Below are 24,247 nucleotides of genomic sequence, written 5' to 3' on the forward strand. Positions count from 1 at the left end.
GAGACATAAACACATGACAGCATGAATGAAACAAATGAATTAAACATGTTTCATTGGGCCTCGGTCATGATTAAACTAGTCATTAGCGACCGATAACTCTTCACAAACAATTTGATCTTAACATGTCTGTTGAAGACTTCCAATCATTTGTAAGCAGGGCACGGATTCACAATTAACATAATCCTAATAGGCAATATGCCTAATAATAAACATTTAATAATGTGTGTCCACCAAAAAGAGTTTTTCACCAGCTGAAAAATGTCAGGCGCTCTTCTGGAAACGAGAAGTTGGGGAAATTTACTTTTAAAACTTACTTATTACTTTTTACTTATTTACTTTTTATGGCAAGTAATGCATTGCATTAGTTTTGCAATACTTTTGAGATATGAGCAGCTATATTTATAGCAAATATAAAAGCCCTTTCACTCCAAAATGTGTCATGAATAAACCTCAGGCTGAAGGAAAAGTAAATTCACATCTGTTCAGTAGAATACAAGAGAAACCATTCAAAACAATGAAGCACCGTTAGTTTATCTTATTAGTATAATTGAACAGAGACCGTCACTGCATTTAATAAGTGTCGTGATGTTTCTATAAAAGCTGGGGTAAGATATAGAGCGTGTGATTTTAATATTTGTGAACGACAATTGAAGACCTAGTCGCTCCAGACCGGCAGGGGGCGGAGACACCCACGTGACAAGCACCAGGACCGGCGGCAGAAGAAGAAACGGGGGAAATTGCGCCATTGCTCGGTCGTGCGTTATTCGCGCGTGAACAGAGAGTGATCGGAACCGCTGAACCGCGCTTCAATGATCAACTTCTGAAACAGAGACGAAGAGTTTGTGACAGCAGCCATGAGGCGGACTAAAGCGGACGTGGAGCGCTACATCTCTTCAGTTCAGAGCGCCTCTCCCTCGCAGAAAGCGGTAAGAAGAGCACCGCGGGCCTAATGGCCGTGAATCAGTCACAGTAACGTTAACCGGTCACCGGACTCTTTCTGTTACTGACAGACACACACCTGCTCCTGAAGCTTTATGACCGGCACTAGACCATAAATCTAGTCAAACATTGTGGAGAGTTACTCTCTGAGAAACATTAAGTCTGTAACTTCAGCTGGAGACTGAGGCACGGGTCTGAGGGATGTAGTTATTATTTCTGTCTGGATCAGTGATATGATGAAGTGTCTTCAGGCGAACTTATAACGCTTATTGGTGTAAGGTATTTGTAGCTTTCATACTAAGCTAAGTTACACCAGCTCTTCGTGTAAACAACTTTTATTCTTGTGAAAATACCTCAATTCTAATGAGAATGACATACAAACCACATACTTTGATAATCGTGTCTTAAATACAGGGCCCTTTGAAACAAGTTCCTTTTTTATTTTCATGTTTTTCTAGATTTGTTTAAATGGTTAAATAAAATGTTATCAAAGCACGTCTAATGAATTAAATTCATTAAAACTTGACAATAGTAGTTGGTGTTCATTAGGACTTTCAGTGGTGTTTCTGTGATCTGTGTTTCTTCAGAGGCCAGTCAAAGGATTTCTGTTTGCTAAGCTATACTTTGAGGCGAAGGAGTATGAGCTGGCTAAAAGGTAGGCTGGTTTCTGTGCTCTTTCTGCTTTGACCGATGTCCGGTTTGCTCTCAGATGAGCTGATGCGTTTCTCTCTCTCTTTCACACACTTCAACGGCAGACATGTTTCAGAGTATCTGAGCGTCCAGCCGAAGGATCCTAAAGCGCACAAGTTCCTCGGGCAGCTGTTTGAGCGTGATGGAGAAACGGACAAAGCCGTGGGATGTTACAAGGTTTGGACTCTCCTCGTTTGCTCTCCTCACTCGTTCTCCTGCGGTTTGGTGTTAAACACAGGTTATGTGTTTGTTTGACCGGCAGCGCTCGGTGGATCTGAACCCGGCTCAGCACGATCTGGTCCTGAAGGTGGCCGAGCTGCTGTGCAGTAAAGCCGAGCACGACAGCCGAGCCGAGTTCTGGGTGGAGAAAGCGTCCAGGCTCCTGCCGGGACACCCGGGCGTCTTCGATCTGAGGGTGAGTGTGAGCTGAGGAGCTTCAGACGTTCTCCGCTCTGCTGCTGTGTCTCACGCCTGCGTCCTCGTCCTCTCTGCGCAGGAGAAGCTTCTGAGCGCTCAGAGCGGCTCTAACCAGCTGTACGAGCTGCTGCAGTCGGAGCTCAAGCTGCGGCCCGCAGACACCTACATTAACCACAAGCTGGTGCAGCTCTACAGCGCCGAGGGCCGGCACCAGGACGCTGTCAAACACTGCCTTGCCGTGGAGAAGGCCGGCGTCCTGAGACACTGTCTGGAGTGGTACCAGCTGTTGGTCAGCACCCTGCAGGTACAGCGCCGGCCGTCCTCACATTCATCTTTTAAAGAATAGTTCACCCAAAACCTATAGCAAAAGATTTCTGTTTGTCTTAAAAAATGTGATCGAAGGTTTTACAGTAACTCTAAGTTCATTTAAGCACAACTTGTGAATGCAGTGGTGTAAACGGATGAAGTTCACGTAAACCTTCATCAGCATGTACTGTATGTGTATAGTTTTTTCTGCTAAAGGTTTCAGCTGCTTTGTTTTGTTTGGTGGCCTGTTTTAGTTGTAGTCTAGTCTTTGCTTGAAGCTGTCGTTTTAGTTTTTATAGGTTTTAATCACGTTCATCGTTCATTGATGAAAGCAGCACTACTCGCTTGTGATCTGTGTTCTGCTTCACTCTGCTGTATTTCAGGAGTATCTCCGCCAGCCGAGCGTGTCCTCGAACGAACAGGCATCACGCAAGTTTCACAAAGAGTTGCTGCTGGCTCAGTGCAGCTGTGTGAGACTGACACTAATGATGAAGGACTGTGAGGAGAGCACCGCTGCACTCAAGAGGTACCACACACTCTCTCTCACACACATAAACGCGCACACACTGACACTGTCATACTCGCACAGTCACTCACTCATACACATGCGCTCACTCACTTATGCTCTCACTTACGCACTCTCGCACTCACTGACTCACGAACACACTCACTCAAACACACATCCTCTGACTCACTCACTCCCTCACACTCATTCACTCTCACGCACTCATAGACCTGCACTCACGGACACACTTTCACTCACTCCCTCATTCACTTGCACACATTCACATGCACTTTCACACAGCACTGACTCACTAAGTCAGGGGTGTCAAACTCAAATTCACAGAGGGCCAAAATTAAAAAAAAGAACATTGTCGAGGGCCAGACCATTTTTTTAAATGCATTTATTTATGTTTTATTATCTTTAAGATACAGGAAACTACTGTATTAACCATCCTCATATATTACAATTGAATTTTTGCTTAAATACTGAAACCAGAACAGGTTTAAGAAAATAATAAAAACAAAAACTGAAAAAAATATCAGGCTTCTATATCTTTAACTTTATTCATTTTAATTGTAACCTAAATCTTTTCATCACAGACCATCAAGCCAACACCTAAAAAAATATCTCTTTCAACTTTGAACAGACCATGCCATCAGTAAATAAAATAATATTTATCCATTTTAAATAATAAAAATTAAAAACGGCCACATAAAATGCCGACACTTGAGCCCCCGAGACGCCAATGCCGCGGCATTTTCGACAATCAAAACAGACAGTTCCGGCACTCGTAGAAAAATGCTGCCGCAATTGCGGACGATTGCCACACATCGTGCCTGCTCCATTTCCCTTCCGTTCGTGTTTTTAAGACACGAACGAAAAGCGTCGCGGACGGAAGTGCCTCTTCTATCGCTCAGCAGCAGCTCCACATCGGGAACTCCCGGCCCCGGCACCAGCTGCTCTCCTATTGGCCGCGCGTAGATGTCGTCACAGCGTTTTGACGCTCAAATTAAAAATGTTTTAAATCGGGAGTCAAACGCGACGCTCTGCGCCTCAGCGCGGACTTGCGCTCTGTCGCTGACGTCGCACATACACAATACGCGTTCAATGTGTAGGCACCTTTAGCGGTACGTGCGCTGTATAACGGGCCGGCGGGCCAGATGTAATACATATTTGAAATCATCTCGCGGGCCAAATATAATTGTAGTGCGGGCCAAAATTGGCCCGCGGGCCTGAGTTTGACATGTCTGCACTCACTCAGACTCACTCACTCACTCAGACTCACTCACTCACTCAGACTCACTCACTCACTCAGACTCACTCACTCACTCACTCAGACTCACTCACTCACTCACTCAGACTCACTCACTCACTCAGACTCACTCACTCACTCAGACTCACTCACTCACTCAGACTCACTCACTCAGACTCACTCACTCACTCAGACTCACTCACTCACTCACTCACTCAGACTCACTCACTCACTCACTCAGACTCACTCACTCAGACTCACTCAGACTCACTCACTCAGACTCACTCACTCACTCACTCACTCAGACTCACTCACTCACTCACTCACTCACTCAGACTCACTCACTCACTCAGACTCACTCACTCACTCACTCAGACTCACTCACTCACTCACTCAGACTCACTCACTCACTCACTCAGACTCACTCACTCACTCACTCAGACTCACTCACTCACTCCTCAGACTCACTCACTCACTCAGACTCACTCACTCACTCACTCAGACTCACTCACTCACTCACTCAGACTCACTCACTCACTCAGACTCACTCACTCACTCAGACTCACTCACTCACTCACTCAGACTCACTCACTCACTCACTCAGACTCACTCACTCACTCACACAGCACTCTCACACAGCACTGACTCACTAAGTCATACTCATTTACTCACTCGCTCAGATTCACTCACTCACACAGCATTTTGATGAGGTGTCAAAAACAGCACACACAATAGCCTATTACTTCAGAATGATGAGGTTTTTGGTCTAAAATTACTCAGAGAACAGTACAAAATAAAACATTATGAACCAGTCACAGCAATAATCATTGCTATGTTGAAATATTTCTTTGTAAATGTCCTGCACCGATTGGCTGTCTTGTTAATGTGATTGTCTTTTGTTGCTGCAGTTTCGACTGTGCAATGCAGGATCTAAAGAACACGGCCACAAATACGGCCGATGAGCTGGCGGAGGTGTTTACGGAGATGAGGGCGCACCTGTACTTGTCTGCCGGGACACTGCTGCTGAAGAGGGCGCAGGAAGGGTCACAGCAGTGGAGGACCGTGCTGCATCTGTCTGCTCTCTGTTATCTCGTAGCCTATCAGGTACATGACTTCCTCTTCCTCCCTCGATCGTGCCGTGTCGTCCTCCAGCTTACAGGTGCTCATCCGCTTTTCCCTCAGGCTCCGAGACCCAAAGTCAAGAGCTTGAAGAGCGAGCAGGCGTCTCATGAGCCTCTGGAGCTGCTGGCCTGTGATCGTCAGAGTCAGGCGGGCCACATGCTGCTGAACCTGAGCCGGGACGTGGAGCAGCTGCTGAAGGATGTGGTGGAGGCGTTCGGGAACCGGAGTGGCCCAGGTTTTCTATTTGAGCAGCTGTTCGGCTCTCAGAAGCAGCAGCAGCCCTCCTTTATCTGCAGCGATGACATTCACGTCCTCCATGTACAGGCGCCCAAAGCTGCCGATCTGGCCAAGTGGGACAGTGGTGAGTGTGTGACAGGAGCTCCAGTGAGTGTGTGCTGGGCCTGCTGTAGATGGTGATGTGTGTGTATGTGTGTGTGTGTGTGTGTGACAGGAGCGGTGCTGCAGCATGCCGGTGATCTGCAGCAGCTGGCGTGGCTCGGCCTGCAGTGGGTGCTCATGGGTCAAAGCGCGAGTCTGCAGGACTGGCTCAAGCAGCTCTTCCCTCGCCTCACACTCGAGACCTCCAAACTGGACACCAACACGCCGGAATCCATCTGCCTGCTGGACCTGGAGGTACTTTCTTCCACAGAGGAAAATGTGGGTCCGTGTGAAACAGGAATGTCAGTCGGTGCCGGGGTTCATTAGAACATGATCTGACTGTAATTAATACAGCGAAAAATGTTGTTGTCATAACTGTCACCCTCATTTTGTTCCAAACCCATTATATATTTGTTCATCTTCAGAACATAAATGAAGAAGCTCTGTGATCCTCTGTAGACTGCAAGGATCCTTACATGATCATGGTCTAGAAACGGTAAAACAGTCTGTCACATGATGGGTTCAACCATAATTTTACAAAGCTACGAGAATACTTTTTGTAAAGACATAAAACAGAAAGAGAATCTATTCAACAATTCATCTCATTTTAGAAAGGATCAATTTATGGAGAAGCTAAAACAGGAATCGGGCGCACCGATTATTTTAACTGGATTATTGTATTTTCTTAGCATTGGAGGCCAAAATCTAAACTTATTTAGAGTAACCTGTGCTACACCCCGACTGCACGAGGACGCCAGTGGACACATGACTCTGAGCTGTGGTGTAGATGACTGTTGATTGTGTGTGTCGCAGGTGTTCTTGTGTGGCGTGGTGTTCTGCTGTCAGACACAGCTGCAGGAGAGGGCAAAGATGGAGTCTTGCTCTCAGCTGTACGAGCCGCGCTGTCTGCCGCTGCACATCATCAAGCTGCTGTCGTCTGACAGACAGAGAGAGTGGTGGGATGCCGTCTACAGCCTGATTCACAAGAGAGCGCAGTGAGTGACTCCATTTGTGTGTGAGTGTGTGAGAGATGTGTTCCTGACCGCAGTGTGTCTCTCTCAGGCCCGGGACGTCTGCTAAACTGCGTCTGGTCGTTCAGCACGGTTTGGGCACGCTGCGCGCCAGAGAGAAACACGGCCTTCAGCCGGCTCTGCTCATACACTGGGCTAAACATCTCAGTGACACGGTACTTCCTGATGAGCAGTCACCTGATGTCATACACTTCCTATCATGTGGTTCATACTTTTCAGCACTCTCCTAAAAGATTCAGCCGGACTAAGTTTCTGCAACAGTTTCTCTTTTTTTTAAGAAAGTCTTTATTCGTTTGCATGCACTGCTTCATCAGTGGTTTTGACTTGCTTTCCAATACAAATATCCAAACCTGCTTAAAACACTTTTTCTGGAGATTAAAACAATTACCTGAGATGTAAAAGTTGTGTGTGCATGTCAGGCTGAGCGGGTGAACTCCTACTACGATCAGAAGGAGTACACTGGACGTAGTGTGCACTACTGGAAGGTGGTGATCCCTCTGCTGGAGAAGGTCAAACACAAACGCAGCATTCCTGAGCCCCTCCAGCCTATGTTCATGCACTTTCAGAGCAGAGACATACAGGTATCTCCGTGACATCAGTCTTTTGGCTGTTTGATGTTCGTAACTTCCTGCTGTGATCTCTTTGTTTTCTGTTATCATGTCGTCTTTAATGCTATTTTGGATGTTAGCCTTCTCAGGTGCGAGTGTATGAAGAAGATGCCATCATAAGCTTCGCCACACTCCTTGACATCGAAGGCAACACCGAGGAGGCCATCGCGAAGCTGGAGCAGCTCAACAGCGTCTCGTCTAACTGGCATCTGGCAAAGGTAACGGTGCAGCTACACTGACTCAGCTTGTGCTCATTCACAGCTCCGTCTGACAGCTGTTGATGTGACACGTGTGTTGATCCACAGATCTATCAGAGACTGTCAGAGGAAGCAGGAAACGGACTCGAGGAGACTCAGGGCAGGTGCGCCAACTTCCTCCAGAAGTTCAGGAAATACTTGACCAAGCTTTATCAGGCCAATGCAGACGATATGGAGAAGGTATGTGAAATGCACCACTGACACGGTGGTATAGTCTCTGTGCTGCTCACTTTAATAACACTTTTTTTTTTTTTTTTTTTTTTTTTGTGCTGTTTATCAAATCTGTCAGTCTGTAGGGTTCGAATGATACTTGTTAGATTTTGCTGTAACTTGCTGAGCAGTAGTTTGGGTGGCTTTTCAATGCACTAGATTTCTCTAATACATAAAACAAATAAGCTTGACCAAAGTTCTTGTGGGGAGCCATGAGCTTTTATGATGGACCACAATGATGTAGTGTATGTGGGGGAAAAAAGGAGGGGTCCAAGAACTGATCCCTGAGGAACTCCAGTGACCAAATTGATGTTGCATGTCCATTACGCACCAAAATGACACTATACGCCCTTGGGTCTGCAACTATATATGGGGGAAAAAATTACCAGGTGACTTGAATAGCTCTATTTGGAAAAGAGAAAATGATTTGGGACATTTTTATAGGTGAATAAATCAGCATAAATAAACGATGCAAGCATAGAGCGCTAAAAAGAGTTAAATGGAACAAACTATTCTTTATATTTTTTTTTTTCAGGTAGGTCTAGTTACAGAAACTGATTAATCGTATGTAAAAAAGTCACTGCATAGAGTTTACTATATAAGTTAAATTCAGTAAATGGGTTAAAAAAGCTTAAAGTGGTTTTGCACAAAAAAACATTTTGGCCTGGTGGATATACAGTGCATCTGGAAAGTATTCATAGCGCTTCACTTTTTTTTCACTTTTTTTTGTTGCAGCTTTATTCTAAAATGGATTAAATTAATTTATTTCCTCAAAATTCTACACACAATACCCCATAATGACAATGTGAAAAAAATATTTTTTTGAAATTGTTGCAAATTTTATTAAAACCTGAAAAATCACATGTACATAAGTATTCATAGCCTTTGCTCAATACTTTGTTGATGCACCTTTGTCAGCAATTACAGCCTCAAGTCTTTTTGAATACGATGCCACAAGCTTGGAATTTTTTGCCCATTCCTCTTTGCAGTACCTCTCAAGCTCTATCAGGTTGGATGGGAAGCGAAGGTGTACAGCCATTTTCAGATCTCTCCAGAGATGTTCAATAGGATTTAGGTATGGGCTCTGGCTGGGCCACTCAAGGACATTCACAGAGTTGTTGTGAAGCCACTCCATTGATATTTTGGCGGTGTGCTTTGGGACATTGTCCTGCTGGAAGATGAACCATCTACCATACCGGCCTGATTGGTGGATTGCTCCACAGATGGTTGTCCTTCTGTAATGTTCTCCTCTCTTCACAGAAGAACGCTGGAGCTCAGACAGAGTGAACATCGGGTTATTAATCACCTCCCTGACTAAGGCCCTTCTCCCCCGATCACTCAGCTTAGATGGCCGGCCAGCTCTAGGAAAAGTCCTAGTGGTTCCAAACATCTTCCACTTACGGATGATGGAGGCCACTGTGCTCATTGGAACTTTCATAGCAGCAGAAAATTTTCTGTAACCTTCCCCAGCCTTGTGCCTCGAGACAATCCTGTCATACCTCCCGGATGCACTGTATATCATTCAATATATAACGCACATTTTGTTACTAAAGCCAGTTCTTGGATCACCTGTTTTCAAATGGAGCTGCAGTTAACAAAGAGCTGTAGATCACTGACAACTATACAATATTGCGCGCTCAGTTTCGTGGTGATTTGGTGGTGATTTTCGTGGTTGCTTTTCTGAGGCCGTTCACATGTTGTGCATAAAAACATGTGGAAAACACTGACTGCACTGCTTTCTCCTGTTCTCATGTGCTTGTGCTTTCATGACATTGGCCATTACTGAGGAAACGTGACCTGCGCTCTTTCAGTTTCAGCAAAGGATAAATTGATTTTCAGCACTGAATATGTACAGCTGTCATGTCAAGTGCAGAGCAACAATCAGGATGAATAAAATAGTAGTAGGCTTCCATGGGATTTTCATATTCATATTGTTCTGGCAATATGCTGCCTTGGCTTTATTCTCAAAACACAATGAATTTAATTTTAGCTTGATAGGATTTTTTTCTCAACAATATGGCTACCACTTTTTCTCAAAATGTTATGACTCCTCTTTACTGCTGAATTGTATATTAAACATCTGCCTGCATGGATCTCTGTGGTCGTGGCGACTAGTTTCATGCCGGCAAAATAAAAAATGAGCATTCTTAATGGCCACATCTGTAATGGAGATTTTTGTTATCAGTCATAATAATATTGAGACAAATCTTTATTTACGGAGCACCACTAGTATGTCTGTATGTGTTTTTGTGAAGTTACCTGTATCTATGGAGGAGGTGATGGATTTGTTGAATGAGGTCAACCAGCAGCTTGAAGATGTTGGTGAGGTGGAGGAAGATCAGGTGGACTATCCTGTGACATCCAGCCCCGGTCAGCCCGCTGAAGGCCATGTTAAATTCTCCACTCCTTCGCCATCCAAGAGTGTCACCTCACCGTCTAAAAGATCTGTGGTACGTTAGGTTCTGCTGTTTCTGCTCAAACCCTGCATGCTGTTTACTGTTTCTGATTGTCTCTGTCTCCCTCCTTCAGTTCTCCCCCAAAACACCTCCTCACTGGGTGGAGGACCAGAAGTCTCTGCTGCAGATGTTATGCCAGCAGGTCGAGGCATTGAAGGTCAGTTTAAAATCTACAGTGTGCAGAACAATCAGTCAGTTTTTTTGCTTTTGCTTTTTATTCACCTTTTTTTTTTTTTTTTACCTTTTTTGTTTTGTTAGTGCTTTTAATAAGGAAGCTAATTCTTTATTCGTTCTCCACCTACGGACTAGTGCTTATTGGATGTTAGACTCATGATGACATTTCTAGGACAGATATATTAAAAACACTTCCTTCAAAATCTCTGAAGCACTGACTCAATGAGTGATCGTTCTCATGCCAGAACTCTCATTATGAGTGAATACTGAAGCTAATAAACTCTCTTGGGCTCTTTCTTCACCTCATGTCTGTGTAAGCAAAAGTACACTGCATTAAACGGTTGATGAATTTAAACGTCTCCAATTGGCTGGTGCATTCTTGTGCTCAACAGATGTGTGATATGTATAATAATTAGTGTTGGGTTTGTGTCCACCTAAATCAACCAAGTTGAGTCAGAGTCCAACAAAACTATTATTTATTATTAACTTAACATTGCATTTTTCTAGTTGCAAAAGTTTAAACAATGTCCATTTAAATGTAACAAAAGCAAACATCTGTTGCATCTTGCCATTTTGATCTTGGATTAATATAATTAGTGTCCTACTTTGCTTAGCAAACGTAAAGTAATTTAACAAGTTATGGCTGAATTCATTTGTATGTGACAGATTTCAGAGTTTAGAATGTGGAAAAATTAAAGTGCTGGACTTGTCTTTATTTGTTTTATTTGTAATCATTTAATCATTTCCACCAAACATTCTCTGTCAGTGTGAAAAGGGTTTTTATTCTTGAAATTAGGTCCAAACCCTGAAACCTGCATGTCACTAGAAGTGAGGTTTGGAGTTTTTCACAGAATTGGATGGTGAGGGTGAATTCTCATACAGTGTAGCCGCATTAAACTCATAAATTAGTGAATATTGAGTTAAATGGTTTGCCTGCACTGCTCTGGCATCTATGTCACAGCTCAACGTATTTATTTGCAGTGGGTATTTGTTCTACTCTCCCAAAAATGCCTAATGCCTTTGTGTGTTTGTGCGTGTCTCTGTGAGTGTATAATTTTTATTTATTTTTTTCTCACATAGAATGAGGTTCATGACCTGCGCCATAATTCTTCAGATGCAACAGCTTCCTCATATAGGATGTATCGAGACAACTATACAGCAGAAGGACTTCAGGAAACATTTCCTCCAGCACAGACATTCCACGGTGTTCCTCTCACTGGTCAGTTAATGAGTCTTATTCACTTTTAACATTTGAATATACACACAATCGCAAAAGTAGATCTGCACTTGTGTATACAGTAGTTAAGACATTCCTAAACCATTCGTTTTATTTGTCTCAGTTGCTACTACAGGTCCATCTGTGTACTACAATCAGTCTCCAGCATATAATTCGCAGTATCTTCTGCGCACTGCTGCAAATGTCACACCGACAAAGGTACTGTAGAAATTTTCATGTAAACACAAAATATTCTACCTTACACTAAAGGGGCAGAGAATCTATAGTGTTGTATGTTTGCCTCTGCAGGGCCCAGTATATGGGATGAATCGTCTTCCTCCACAGCAGCATATGTATGGCTACCAACAATCAACACACACTCCACCTCTCCAGTCAACACCTGCATGCATGTATCCTCAAGAGCAGGTCTTTGGTCCTCCCATCCGGTTTGAGTCACCAGCTACATCATTGCTCTCCCGTACAGTGAGGATTATTACGGTCACAATGTTCCTCAGCCCACAGTCAATCCAACATTGCCAGAGCCTGGATATTTCACTAAGCCATGTGCTGTTTCATCCACACAGCCGTCCAAGAGCACTGATAGCAAGCCTGCTGACCCCAAGATCAATTTTGGCTCTCAGTTTACAGGTGAACCTGCTAAGGTTCCCAACTTTGGAGGAGTAGCTGCTGTTCCAACAACAACGGCAACAGCAACAACTGCATTCAAGTTCAACTCCAATTTCAAGTCCAATGATGGTGATTTCACCTTCTCCTCTGCTCAGGTGAAACATAGCGAAAGCCTCTTGGGTCTTCTGACATCAGATATTCCTCCCAAAGCAGAGGTTCTGTCAGAACCAAAACATCAGACCCAAGATCAGCAGTCTAGCCAGAGCGGAGTCTTTACCTTTGGCAGTAAAACTGCAGCAGGATTTTCATTCACTGATGGTGCTCAGAACAAGATGAGTATTTTTGGCAACGCTGACCAAAGATTTGGCTTTACAAGTGGAACCAAGCCGATATCAGGGAATTCAGAGGCTCGGGAAGAGAAAAGTGGGGAAAGTGACAATGATAGCACCCACGTGGAGGAGGGACGAGGATGGGCCTCATTTTGAGCCTATTGTCCCTCTACCTGATAAAGTCGATGTGAAAACTGGTGAGGAGGAGGAAGAGGAGATGTTCTGTAAGAGAGCAAAACTCTTCCGATTTGACTCAGAGACTAAAGAGTGGAAAGAGAGGGGCATTGGTAGTATAAAAATCCTTAAACACAAAACCTCTGGGAAAGTTCGTCTGTTGATGAGGAGGGAACAGGTTCTGAAAATCTGCGCAAATCACTATATCACTGCCGACATGGCCCTCAAACCAAATGCTGGATCGGACAAATCCTGGGTGTGATACGCTATGGACTATGCAGATGAAATGCCAAAAACGGAGCAGTTGGCCATTCGTTTTAAAACGTCAGACGAGGCGGCACTGTTTAAAGTTAAATTTGAGGAAGCTCAAAAGTTCCTTTTGGAATCCCTACAAGAACCGCAAACTGAAAAGAAAAGTGAAACTCCACAGCCTCAGGTTTCATCCAAAGAAGTGGATCTCAAAGCCCTGTTTTCCAAGAAGGAGGGTGAATGGGACTGTGAGGTGTGCTGTGTAAGAAACACTCCCACGTCTGCAGTGTGTGTGGCCTGCAGCAGTGCAGCTCCTTCTACAGCACCGGTCAAACCTGTAGAGGAACCCAAAGGCTCTGGTCCTATGGCTCCTCCTGCCAAATTGTTTTCATTTGGACTCTCTGGAGATTCAGCTAAGAACTCCACCAGCACTGATGTCAGCTCGAGGGCTTCACGTTTGGATCTCAAATACCAGTTTCTTTTAAGTTTGGATTTAAGGATGCTGTTGGGACATCTGCTGGCTTTGGACCTCAGGCTGAAAAGAAAACAGTTCAGGCTGATGCACCACAACAAGAGAAAGTATCAACAGCTCCAGCAGTCCCATTTGGCACTGGATTTGGTGCTCAGTTTGCCAAGAAAGAGGGTCAGTGGGACTGTGAGTCCTGCCTCGTGAGGAATGATGCCTCAGAAACTGAATGTGTTGCGTGCAAAGCCCCCTGCAGCACTGTAAAATCTAATGCAACACCACAAGGTGGGCTAGCTGCCATGTTTGCTAAAAAGATGGACAGTGGGATTGTGACACTTGCCTGGTAAGAAACGCAAAGCTCATCTAGCCATTGTGTTTCATGTCAGACAGCAAACCCAAATCGAAAAACAAGACCTCTTCTGCATCGAGTTCCTCTTTTAGCTTCAGTTTTGGTAGTTCTAGTAGCCAACCTGCTGCGACAGGATTTAATGCCAATTTCAATGCAGGCACTGCTTTTAAGTTCGGCACAAGTAAGGAAAAAGTTTCTTCAGAAGGCTTTAAGTTTGAGTCCTCCACAACTGATGCTGAAAAGTCATCAGGCAGTTCTAGTTTTTCATTTTCCATGTCTGCACCTGTTGGCGGATTTAAGTTTGGCATTGCAGATTCTGAGGCAAAACCATCAGATGAACAGTCCCAAAATGGGTCTGCTTCTGACCTTCTCAAAAATATTGCTGAGCTTCACAAAGAGAAAGAAAAAGAGGCAGCCCCAAGTTCCTCAGATCAGTCTGTAGATACTGATAGTCATGATAATAATCCCCTCTTTACTGGTAAGCCTGACTCCTGTAGTTTTGCTGACTTGGCAAAGTCACAAGGAAGTTTTCAGTTTGGCCAAAAAGATCCCACTTTCAAAGGCTTTGATGGGGCTGGCCAGCAGCTCTTTACCGGGTTTAATTCTGGGCCCAAGACTGACATCTCTGGTGATCAAGATGATGACATGTACAAAACTGAGGAGAATGACGATATTCAGTTTGAACCTGTTGTTCAGATGCCAGAGAAGGTTGACCTTGTTACAGGCGAAGAAGATGAAAAAATCTTGTATTCACAGCGTGTCAAGCTCTTCAGATTTGATACAGAAACAAACCAATGGAAGGAAAGAGGAGTCGGCAACCTTAAGCTTCTCAAGAATAACCAGAACGGGAGACTGCGAATTCTTATGAGGAGAGAGCAAGTGTTGAAAGTGTGTGCTAATCATTGGATAACAACCACAATGAACTTAAAGCCCCTCTCTGGCTCGGATCGAGCCTGGATGTAACTGGCCAGTGACTTCTCAGATGGAGATGCAAAATTAGAACAACTTGCAGCAAAATTCAAGACACCAGAGCTTGCAGAAGAATTCAAACTAAAATTTGAGGAGTGTCAGCGACTGCTTTTGGATATTCCTTTGCAGACCCCTCACAAGCTTGTGAACACTGGCAGAACGGCCCAGCTCATACAGAAAGCTGAAGAAATGAAATCTGGTCTTAAGGACCTCAAATCATTCTTGACTTACCAAAACAAGGATGAGGAAAATGCAGATACAAGCCATAGTACCTCTGCAGCTGTAGTGAAGCTCAACCCTGATAGCACCGCACCCACTTTAGAGTGGGATAATTATGATTTAAGAGAGGAAGTGCATGAGGACTACGCTAGCTCTGCTGTGGATAATACTCCTTCCCAGCCTGATCCAGTAGCAAAAAATTTATTCCGCTTTGGTGAATCATCCACAGGGTTTAGTTTCAGCTTTCAGCCTATTCTCAGTCCCTCTAAGTCTCCATCTAAGCTAAACCAGAGCCAGGCTTCTGTCGGTGCGGATGATGAGCAGGATGTGACGCAGGGAGGAAGAGCGAGATGGTCAGTACTTTGAGCCTGTTGTGCCACTGCCAGATCTTGTGGAAGTCTCAACAGGAGAGGAGAATGAACAAGTCCTCTTCAGTCACCGGGCTAAACTATACCGCTACGATAAAGATCTTAGTCAGTGGAAGGAACGAGGTATAGGGGATCTTAAAATACTGCAAAACCATGAAACAAAGCGTGTCAGACTTGTGATGAGACGGGACCAGGTCCTCAAACTGTGTGCAAACCATTGGATTGCTTCCAATATGAAGCTCAAGCCCATGAAAGGAGCTGAGAAAGCGTGGATCTGGAGTGCCTTTGATTTTGCTGAAGGACAGGGCAAGGTGGAACAGCTGGCTGTTCGATTTAAACTGCAGGAAACTGCAAGTGCTTTCAAAGAAATCTTTGAAGAGGCAAAGACTGCACAGGAAGAAGACAAACTCTTAACCCCATTTTCTGCCAGAATACCTGCCTCCACCCAGGAGATGCTTTGTGGCACAGCTGCAGTTGCTGTACTTGAGGAAATCACAAAAGAACGTACTGGACTCTCTGAGGAAAGCAGTCCAAAACCGGATCATACCCCTCAAAGCACCAAGATTGTGGTCTCTCCTCCAAAGTTTGTCTTTGGGTCAGACTCTGTGCAGAAGATCTTTGGAAGCCCTTCTCCATCAAAAGAGAAATCCCCAGTTATGATTTCCAGTTCAAAAGATGAGGACACAGGTGCCTCGAGACTGAAGACCTCTGCACCAGCAGTGACCAGTCAGTCATCAGTTGGGACACCTTTCAGCATACCAACAAGTAAGATATATATTTTCTGTCATGCATAGTTATGAATAAAACTCCTAAAATTTTAGCTCACTGCTGTCCATCCTTGCTCCAAACACCTGTCTGCACTTAAAGATTATGGTTAGCTTCATCACGCGTCTTCAACCAAGCCTGGATCTAAACACATCTATGGTTTAGGTTCTGTTATAGTTTATTTCCTTTTTTTGAATGAGAACTTTCTTATTGTGTAAGTTATTGCTCTAAAACATCCTTGCACAATGTTGCCTATGTCTCATTTAAGCCCATAATTTTATCATGTATATATTGACTTTCTGAGATTCAAATTCTTCAGAATGGCTCAACTTAAACGCATTATTTTTTTAGGTTTGGATTTTAGGCTTTTCAAAAATAATCCTATGGCTTTTTGGACCTGCACATCAGCCAACCAGTTTGAAGCCCAAGGTATTTCAGGTCACCATTTACTGTGGCATATAGAGCTCTCACTGACTGGCATGAGCCAGGAGACCTGACCTTGGCTGAATGTTGTGATAACCCAACATTACTCAATCCAAACATTTGCATGGTCTGAAATCTGCTAACCTTTACTCGTGTTTTTTTTTTGGTTTGTTTGGTTTGGTTTTTGTTAAATTTCAGTAGAATTTACAATTCGGGTGCACCAGTGGACTTCAGGTACTCTGCAGTGAGTGTTTTGTGAAGTGATTTCCCATATTTAAATTTGACACCTGCCCTTCCAAGTATTTTTATCTTGGCTATATAGTTACGACTATTTTTGGCTCTGCTATACATGTAGTATCAGTTCCTGTATTGTTGTTGGCTGCTGACTCTTCTGCTAATGTTTTCCCTAGCTAATAGTTTTTTTTTTTTTGCCAACAGACCAACTAATCTGACACCTGTATAGAGTTCAGTTTTTATGTGGTTACTCTAGTCATAACCAGTGTTTCTTTAGCTATAAGAGGGTTGCATTACTTCTCTTACTAATTTTAATGAATAGAATTTACATAGTCTTCGTTTTTAAATCTTTGTACAGGGCCTAAACTAACTCTCACCAAATAGGAGTAAAAATTGTCATGAATAAAATGTCATGTAGTTAAGGTAAGGTAACTTTTCATATATGTGTGTATATATATCTCTTTAGTCGTTGAAGTAGTAACTACTGCCTGTCAAAAAGAGTTTCATAGCTGGTTAAAAAAAAAAGCCAGTACAATTTACATTGGCAGGTGTAGTAAAAAATTTGTTTGAGGCCCACCTTGTATATGTAAAAGGCTTTCAGGGAAAAAATTAAATCATATACATTTTTAGTTATGCAGCCTAGTATCTCAGTGTACATAGAAATTATATTTAGGTAAACTATGGTTTAATGAAGAAATCATTAAGTTTTCCAGAACACATTGAACGCAAGTTGCTGGACTTTAACTGCTTGGTTCTCCCCAAATCTTTTTAGGGTTTGGTATGTTTTTGTGCCAAATCTGTATTCATAAAATCACTGGTACCTGAACTGATGCATTATTTTTTTTCAATTTTTTTAAGGTATAGTTTAAAGAACTTCATTCAAGGATTCGGCACTGTAGTGTCATTTTAGAGAGCATCCGCTGGACGCACACAGGTGTACGCATCTTTCCATTGCTGCTGACAGAGAAATTTGTATGCTATTTGTGTCTAGCAGATGCTCTCCAAAAATGTGACTATGGTGATGATTTGTTTTATTTCCATGTATAAAGTATTATCGTCTCTTCATAACGTTACGGTTGAACCACTGATGGCAGATGGAGTATTCAGACAGTGTTTTTCATACTTTTATGGACCTTGAGAGTACAAATTGTTGGCAGTCAATGGGACAGTCACAAGCCTCCTGGTTTTCATCCAAAATCGATAGTTGGTTGTTGTGAGTCTGCTAACCAGCTAACAAATCTGTTTGTGGATCTGCATGCTATGAGAGAGGTTTGGTTTCAGTAAAAGTGTTTAGCTGTTCTTGCTTCTTACTTCGTTCTCATGTTGTTGTTTAGATGTGTCCCTCATATATAAAAATATATATATATAAGCTAAAGAAATCAGTCACTTTTTTATTTATATAGCGCTTTTAACAATACAGATTGTATCAAAGCACTGAACAGAATCAAATAGGAGAATACAATGATAGGGATGTATAATGACAAGATTGAACAATTTGTTATTAAATGTAGAGACTGTCTCTGTAATCAGTTCGACGATAATCGTAGTAAGTGCGCTAGAAATGTACTAACTCTTGCCGTGTAAGTAGGTTAGAGTCATAAGATGTATTTTCAGTCACTAACAGAAGTTTGTTTCTTCATCTACATGTTTTCAGATGAATCTGAATGAAAGAAATGCTAGGTTTCTGCTGAAGGAGCTGTGATAGGAGGACAGTTTAAAGAATCGCACGCTTGTTTTGTTCTGTAAGGGCCTTGTGTGAGCTCAAACTGTAGATCATGGCGCTAGCAATGTGGTCAATTAAAAGTAATTGTTTATTTCTGCTGGATTTTTATCTTAAACTTATTTTGGGACTGCATTTTTATTTTTTTGCTTGAAATAAGGGGAATAATATCTGATGAGTGTGAGTGCAGTATGAGAACTGAAGGTGCTTTACCTCAGTGTTTGATAAAGAGCATGAGTGTTTGCATGCGTGTGTCTTTGTAAATTTACTTGCTTAATGTTGTCTGTGAGGTGTGTATGATGAGTACTTTAGTCTCCTACATGCTTTGACACTTGTTGGTTTGTAATGACTATTTTGAAAGCGCTTCTTAAACGTGGTGAGAGCTTCATGAGCTAGTTCACCAAACATGAAAACTTGTCTCATCCTTCCAAACCTGCACAACTTCATTCTGTGAAACACAAATGAGATTATCTCAGGGTTTGTGTTTCCCAGTACAGTATAAAGTCAAAGGGTCTGATGTAGTTTAGACTCCAGTGGCTTTGAATGTGTTCTGTCATTCGTGCAGATTTAGAGCTGTAGTAGATGACAGCAGTTTTCATGTTGGGACATACTATCCGTTCAGCAGTTGTCATTGCTTTCGTTAATCTAGGTTTTGTATGTTTATTGCTCAGTTTCCTCTCCTTTAGAGCAGAGGAGTGCTCAGGACATGTCTGATGATGATGATGATGATGTTGCGATAGTATTTGAGCTGAAGCCGACGAGAGAACAAGCAGAGTTGGCTTCCAGGCTGATGCTTCCTCCTACATTCTTCTGTTACAAAAACCGTCCAGGATACGTCAGCGACGATGACGGCGATGGTAAGATCCACATGCTGTGTAACAGGAAAACAAATCACCCGTGTTACTGTGAGCAGTGATTAACCTCAGATTGACACTGCTGTGTTTTCAGATGAGGATTTTGAAAGCGCAGTGAGGAATCTGAAGGGGAAGCTGTATGTGGATGGAGCTGATGGAGCGTCTGATCACGGTAGGTATGGGGTGATGAAGGGGGAATTGATCAAAATGATAAAAATATGCCGTTTATTTGATTGTTTCGCGGATTAAAAAAAAATCAGCTGAATGTTACTTGCAAGCAAAATATATGAACGTTTACTTCCTCTAGTGTACAAATAAAATGTTATTTTTGCTGTTAAAGTGCTCCATTACAGATTAAAGAGAAGGTGTCAGATAGATGTTAGGAGTGTAGCGATACCTAGGTATTCTACACATAGCAGCTTTAAGACCCAGACTCTGTTACAGCCAAACATTGCAAATCACATCAAGCTCACCCACCTCATTAAACAATGTGCAATTTAAAATATATATATATATATATATATATTTATTTATTTATATTGCACACAAATTTTCAGGTTTTTCATGTTGCTGTGGTCAGGGATACTTCTCTCCGGTCAGGTTCTGGGTGTTTGATCAGATTTGTGCCCTGTCATGAGCAGCGTGTCTCTCGTGTCTGTAGACTCGGAGGTGACTCTGGTGTGGGAGAAGCGTCCGACTGCAGACGAGGAGCAGAGAGCCAGACGCCTCCTCCTGCCTCCTACCTTCCTCTGCGGCGTCAGCAGCGACTCCGAAGCAGAGACCGAGAGACCGGATGACTTCAGCACTGAGCTCCAGAAGCTGAAGCAGGCCCAGCCGGTCTGTAGCACAGCACCTGCTCAGGACACACCGGTAAAGCCTTCCCATGATGCAGCAGCTGTGGAGACGAGCGGTAGCGGCACAGATGAGCGTCAGACAGACACGCGTCCCATCGACCTCTCCACCAAGAGAAGCAGTGAGAGCGAGTCCAGCACAGCTACAGGTGAATGAAGCTTCTCTCAGAGCAGATTGTGTGAACGGTTTGCTGAATGAATGCACTCCACATCCTTTGTGCTATGAGATCCTTGTCTGGATTCATCACAGTTCAGAATGAGAAGGTCTGATGACAGATTTAGTAGCAGTAAACAGCACAAGCAACACTTTGTACTGTTATTTTTACTCCACTGACATCCATGGAGTTATTCTCTGAGCCTGATCCTCGCTCAGTTGATCATCGCAGAAATGCCGTTTAGCCTTTGACCGGAGTTTTTGCTTTCCTCCCGCAGGTCCGTCTTTTGGATTCACATCTGCAGGTGGCTTTTCATTTGCAGAACTGGCACATACGTCAGGTGAATTTGCATTTGGCAAAAAAGGTGAGTCTGTTTCCCGCTTCATCAGTCTGATTCATTTTTTTCATATTGAAGAATTCACTGGTCCTTCTACTGAGGTGACTTGTAGGGCTCAGCGATGTGACTTAAAAAAATATATATATATATATATAAAAAAATATTAATGGAAATGTTTTATGTAGTGAATATGTGTTCATGAAAAGTTCTGCCAGCTTCAGTATCTGAGGTCTTTGCTTTTCAAAATTGCTGTAAACATCTGGTCCCATAAACAAGCAGTTTTCATCTGAGTCCACTAGCAGCAGTTATCTAAATTAGGACAGTGCTAGTGTGTTATCATACCGCTGCTAGGCGTCTTGTGTATTCATCGTGTCTTTTTATTTCTGCAGATGATAATTTCTTGTGGTCAGGCGCGGGAGCCAAAGTTTTGGAAGCGCAGCGTCACAAACTGAAAGAGAGAAATCCAGCCACGAAGCAGAAGAGGAGGGCAGTGACGACGAGACGCCCCGTAACGAGGAGATCCACTTTGAGCCGATCGTGTCTCTGCCCGAGGTGAGTGTCTGTGCCGCTGGCTGTGCTCCTTGTGTCTCCGGTCTCCTGATGTGTGCTGACCGCTCCTGCAGGTGGAGGTGAGGTCTGGCGAGGAAGACGAGGAGATCTTGTTCAGAGAACGAGCCAAGCTCTACCGCTGGGACCGGCAGCTCAACCAGTGGAAGGAGCGTGGCGTGGGAGACCTGAAGATCCTCTTCCACCCGCTGAAGAAGAGCTACCGTCTGCTGATGAGAAGAGAGCAGGTGCTTAAAGTCTGCGCCAACCACACGATCAGCCAGAGCATCGAGCTCAAGCCCATGAACACCTCGGCTAACGCACTGGTGTGGACCGCCACCGACTACTCCGGTACAGGCCTGTCTCTCACGCACACACACGTTTACCTTGCTATCTAAGTTGGGACTCTCCCAGGCGTAATGATTTTTATATTGTACAGACTTTGTGTTATTGTCCTACACCAACCCTACACTTAAACCTACCCCTTACAGGAGACTTTTAGCATTTGAGACTTTTAGCATTTCCTCAAAAAACATTTGTTTATTTTTTAACCTGTTTTACAAATGAGGACGTCCCAAAGGGAGGTTTTTGGAGATTTTTGTCAGGTTAACCTCCCTTTTGGTTATAAATTAGTCCCCAAAATATGGTTAAGTAGGTATACACACTATCAGCCCATGAACACCTTGGATAACACACTGGTGTGGATAACCACTGACGCAATGTCTCGCTCTTTCTCTCTTGCATGCACACAAGTGCTGGAAAATAAGTCGGAATGAGCACATTTTCAGAAATCAGTTAGTTGGGAGCATCACCACCTTGTTGTCAACAGTTCTAATGAAGTTTGGAAAAATTTAACAATTCTAACATTAGACTGCTTACATTAGCCTATAGTAATGCTGCTAGAATCCTTGGATCATGCTGAGAACACCGATATCAATTGTGAGCTTCCTGTCCACCATTTTGTTGAATTCATGTTGAAAGCCTAAAATTTGTAGAAGCACTATAAAAATGGTTTTGTCTGAGTCTATTTGAGTATTCTGAGTATTTTTCTGCCATTTCAATTACAATGATCTTAAAATGTCTTGAATTACTTATAATTGCGTTAGGTCTGATGCTCAGTGCCATGCTTAGCTTCTCATTTTGTTGCTCAATTTTGCACACTGATAGAGGACTGTCTCAACTGTCCCAAGGACTGTATTTTTCCCTAGAACTTCTGAAGTCTTTGGCCAAAAATTAACTGAGTATCATTTGAACTCTGCGTGATGCAACAGATCTAAATAGACCAATTGTCCCATGTCAGCCATTTTTGGCGTTGACCATTTCAAATTTTATTTTAAATACTGTATTTTATGAATGCATTAGTATATCATTATGGGTCATCAGTAGCCTGAGAAGTTCTGAGCCAGCTCCACCTAGTGGTAAAATGTGATCTTCACATGGCTATAACTTTGTGTGTGAGGTTGACTTTTATTTTTACCTGATTTTTATTTTTATACCTTTTTTTTGACACTTGAATGCTTCCTGAGTCAGGTTTTGCCTCACGTCTGTATGTTTGTGCACACAGAGGGAGATGGGAAAGTGGAGCAGCTGGCGGCTAAGTTTAAGACTCCAGAGCTGGCCGAGTCCTTCAGACAGGTCTTCACCGACTGCCAGAGCCGCATGTCTCAGACCGACTCTGCTCAGACGTCTGCCGCCGGGCGCTGTCTCGAGACTCCAACCCTGTGGTGTTCTTTGACGTGGCTGTTGACGACCAGCCTGCTGGGAGAATCCTCATGGAGCTCTTTGCTCACATCGTGCCCAGAACAGCAGAGAACTTCCGCCTTCTGTGTACGGGAGAGAAGGGCTTCGGTTACCGCCGCTCCATCTTCCACAGGATCATCCCGGAATTCATGTGTCAGGTGACAACTTGCTGCTCTTAACTTACTGATTATGTTCTACATGAAAACGGCCGGAATGTTCCTTTCATCGGTGCTGTCAGGTCATTGAAATACATCCTCAGTGTCAAAATGATCATTGTGCCAATCAACAAATGATGCACGTCTGCAGTAATAGGGCTGGGGCAATAAGAACAAGTTTTAAACAGAAATGTTTCTATGATTTCCTTTGACATGTACATTTTACTATTGTAATTCGATTAGAAATATTGTTTTGTTCCTGCACTCTCCCAGGGCGGTGATATCACCAACCAGGACGGGACGGGAGGGAAGTCCATCTACGGAGGGAAGTTTGAGGACGAGAGCTTTGAGGTCAGGCACACTGGGCCGGGGCTGCTGTCCATGGCCAACCGCGGCAGAGACACCAACAACTCGCAGTTCTTCATCACTCTCAAAAAAGCAGAGCACTTGGACTTCAAGCACGTGGCCTTCGGATTTGTCAAAGACGGCATGGATGTGGTGAGGATGATCGGAGAGATGGGTGCTAAAGACGGGAAGCCCACAAAAACCATCACCATCTCAGATTGTGGACAGATTCTGTGAGCTTTTCTACACAAACTGCTGTTCATCGTGTTTGAGACGGTGTTCCCTGAACTCTTGTGTAAATCAGAACTTGTATATGCAGTGGTTTTATTTTTGTCCTGTTTATGTGTTAATAAAGTGGACAGCACTAGTTGACAATAAAATTCATGCAAAAAACAGAAACTTTATTTTATTATAGTACTTGTTTACCCCAGAGTCTCCTCACGTTTACAGGGGCGTTATTGGACGGAATGTGAATCTTTTGAAGACTTTCTTTGTTAAATGTGTGTGTATTTGGTTGAAGGTCACTTCACTGACTTGAGGTCCCACACAAACAGCCATCTTCTTTGAATTTGAGCATAAAATAAACTTCTGGCAACTTGAGTTTCACTGTTTTTTTAAAGTGTGTACGTCATTGAGAAACTGTTTCTATGATAATGCTTCTGAACCAAGTGAAAGCAAAGCTTGTGTTTCAGGAAAAAGAGAAATGGTTGTCAAAACTAGCCATTTAAGTTACGTCTGACTAACCAGCGTGGGATCAGGAGTTATGCTGAGTTACAAATCAAATTACTCTCCTAGTGTATTTTCTATTTGT

At 43.3% G+C, this 24,247-nt stretch overlaps 1 protein-coding gene across 1 annotated transcript; it reads left to right on the forward strand.

Annotated features, from left to right (window-relative positions):
* The first annotated feature begins 728 nt into the window (after nucleotides 1-728).
* Nucleotides 729-24,036, forward strand: LOC122351648 (E3 SUMO-protein ligase RanBP2-like). Its single transcript, XM_043248871.1, is given in 37 exon segments — nucleotides 729-926; nucleotides 1,527-1,594; nucleotides 1,695-1,806; nucleotides 1,892-2,044; nucleotides 2,126-2,350; nucleotides 2,736-2,878; nucleotides 5,018-5,213; nucleotides 5,292-5,592; nucleotides 5,683-5,864; nucleotides 6,423-6,604; nucleotides 6,672-6,795; nucleotides 7,060-7,221; nucleotides 7,329-7,466; nucleotides 7,554-7,685; nucleotides 9,971-10,165; nucleotides 10,245-10,328; nucleotides 11,426-11,564; nucleotides 11,686-11,780; nucleotides 11,871-12,033; nucleotides 12,036-12,649; nucleotides 12,651-13,380; nucleotides 13,383-13,718; nucleotides 13,721-13,758; nucleotides 13,760-13,814; nucleotides 13,817-15,279; nucleotides 15,281-16,076; nucleotides 16,428-16,505; nucleotides 19,140-19,310; nucleotides 19,402-19,479; nucleotides 19,969-20,307; nucleotides 20,591-20,677; nucleotides 21,040-21,072; nucleotides 21,075-21,202; nucleotides 21,274-21,547; nucleotides 22,761-22,892; nucleotides 22,895-23,094; nucleotides 23,365-24,036. Coding segments are annotated over 37 exon segments (8,727 nt in total). The 5' UTR covers nucleotides 729-854; the 3' UTR covers nucleotides 23,674-24,036.
* The last annotated feature ends 211 nt before the right edge of the window (nucleotides 24,037-24,247 follow it).

The sequence above is a fragment of the Puntigrus tetrazona genome, chromosome 9, assembly GCF_018831695.1.
Source record: "Puntigrus tetrazona isolate hp1 chromosome 9, ASM1883169v1, whole genome shotgun sequence".
In the NCBI taxonomy this organism is placed as follows: Eukaryota; Metazoa; Chordata; class Actinopteri; order Cypriniformes; family Cyprinidae; genus Puntigrus; species Puntigrus tetrazona.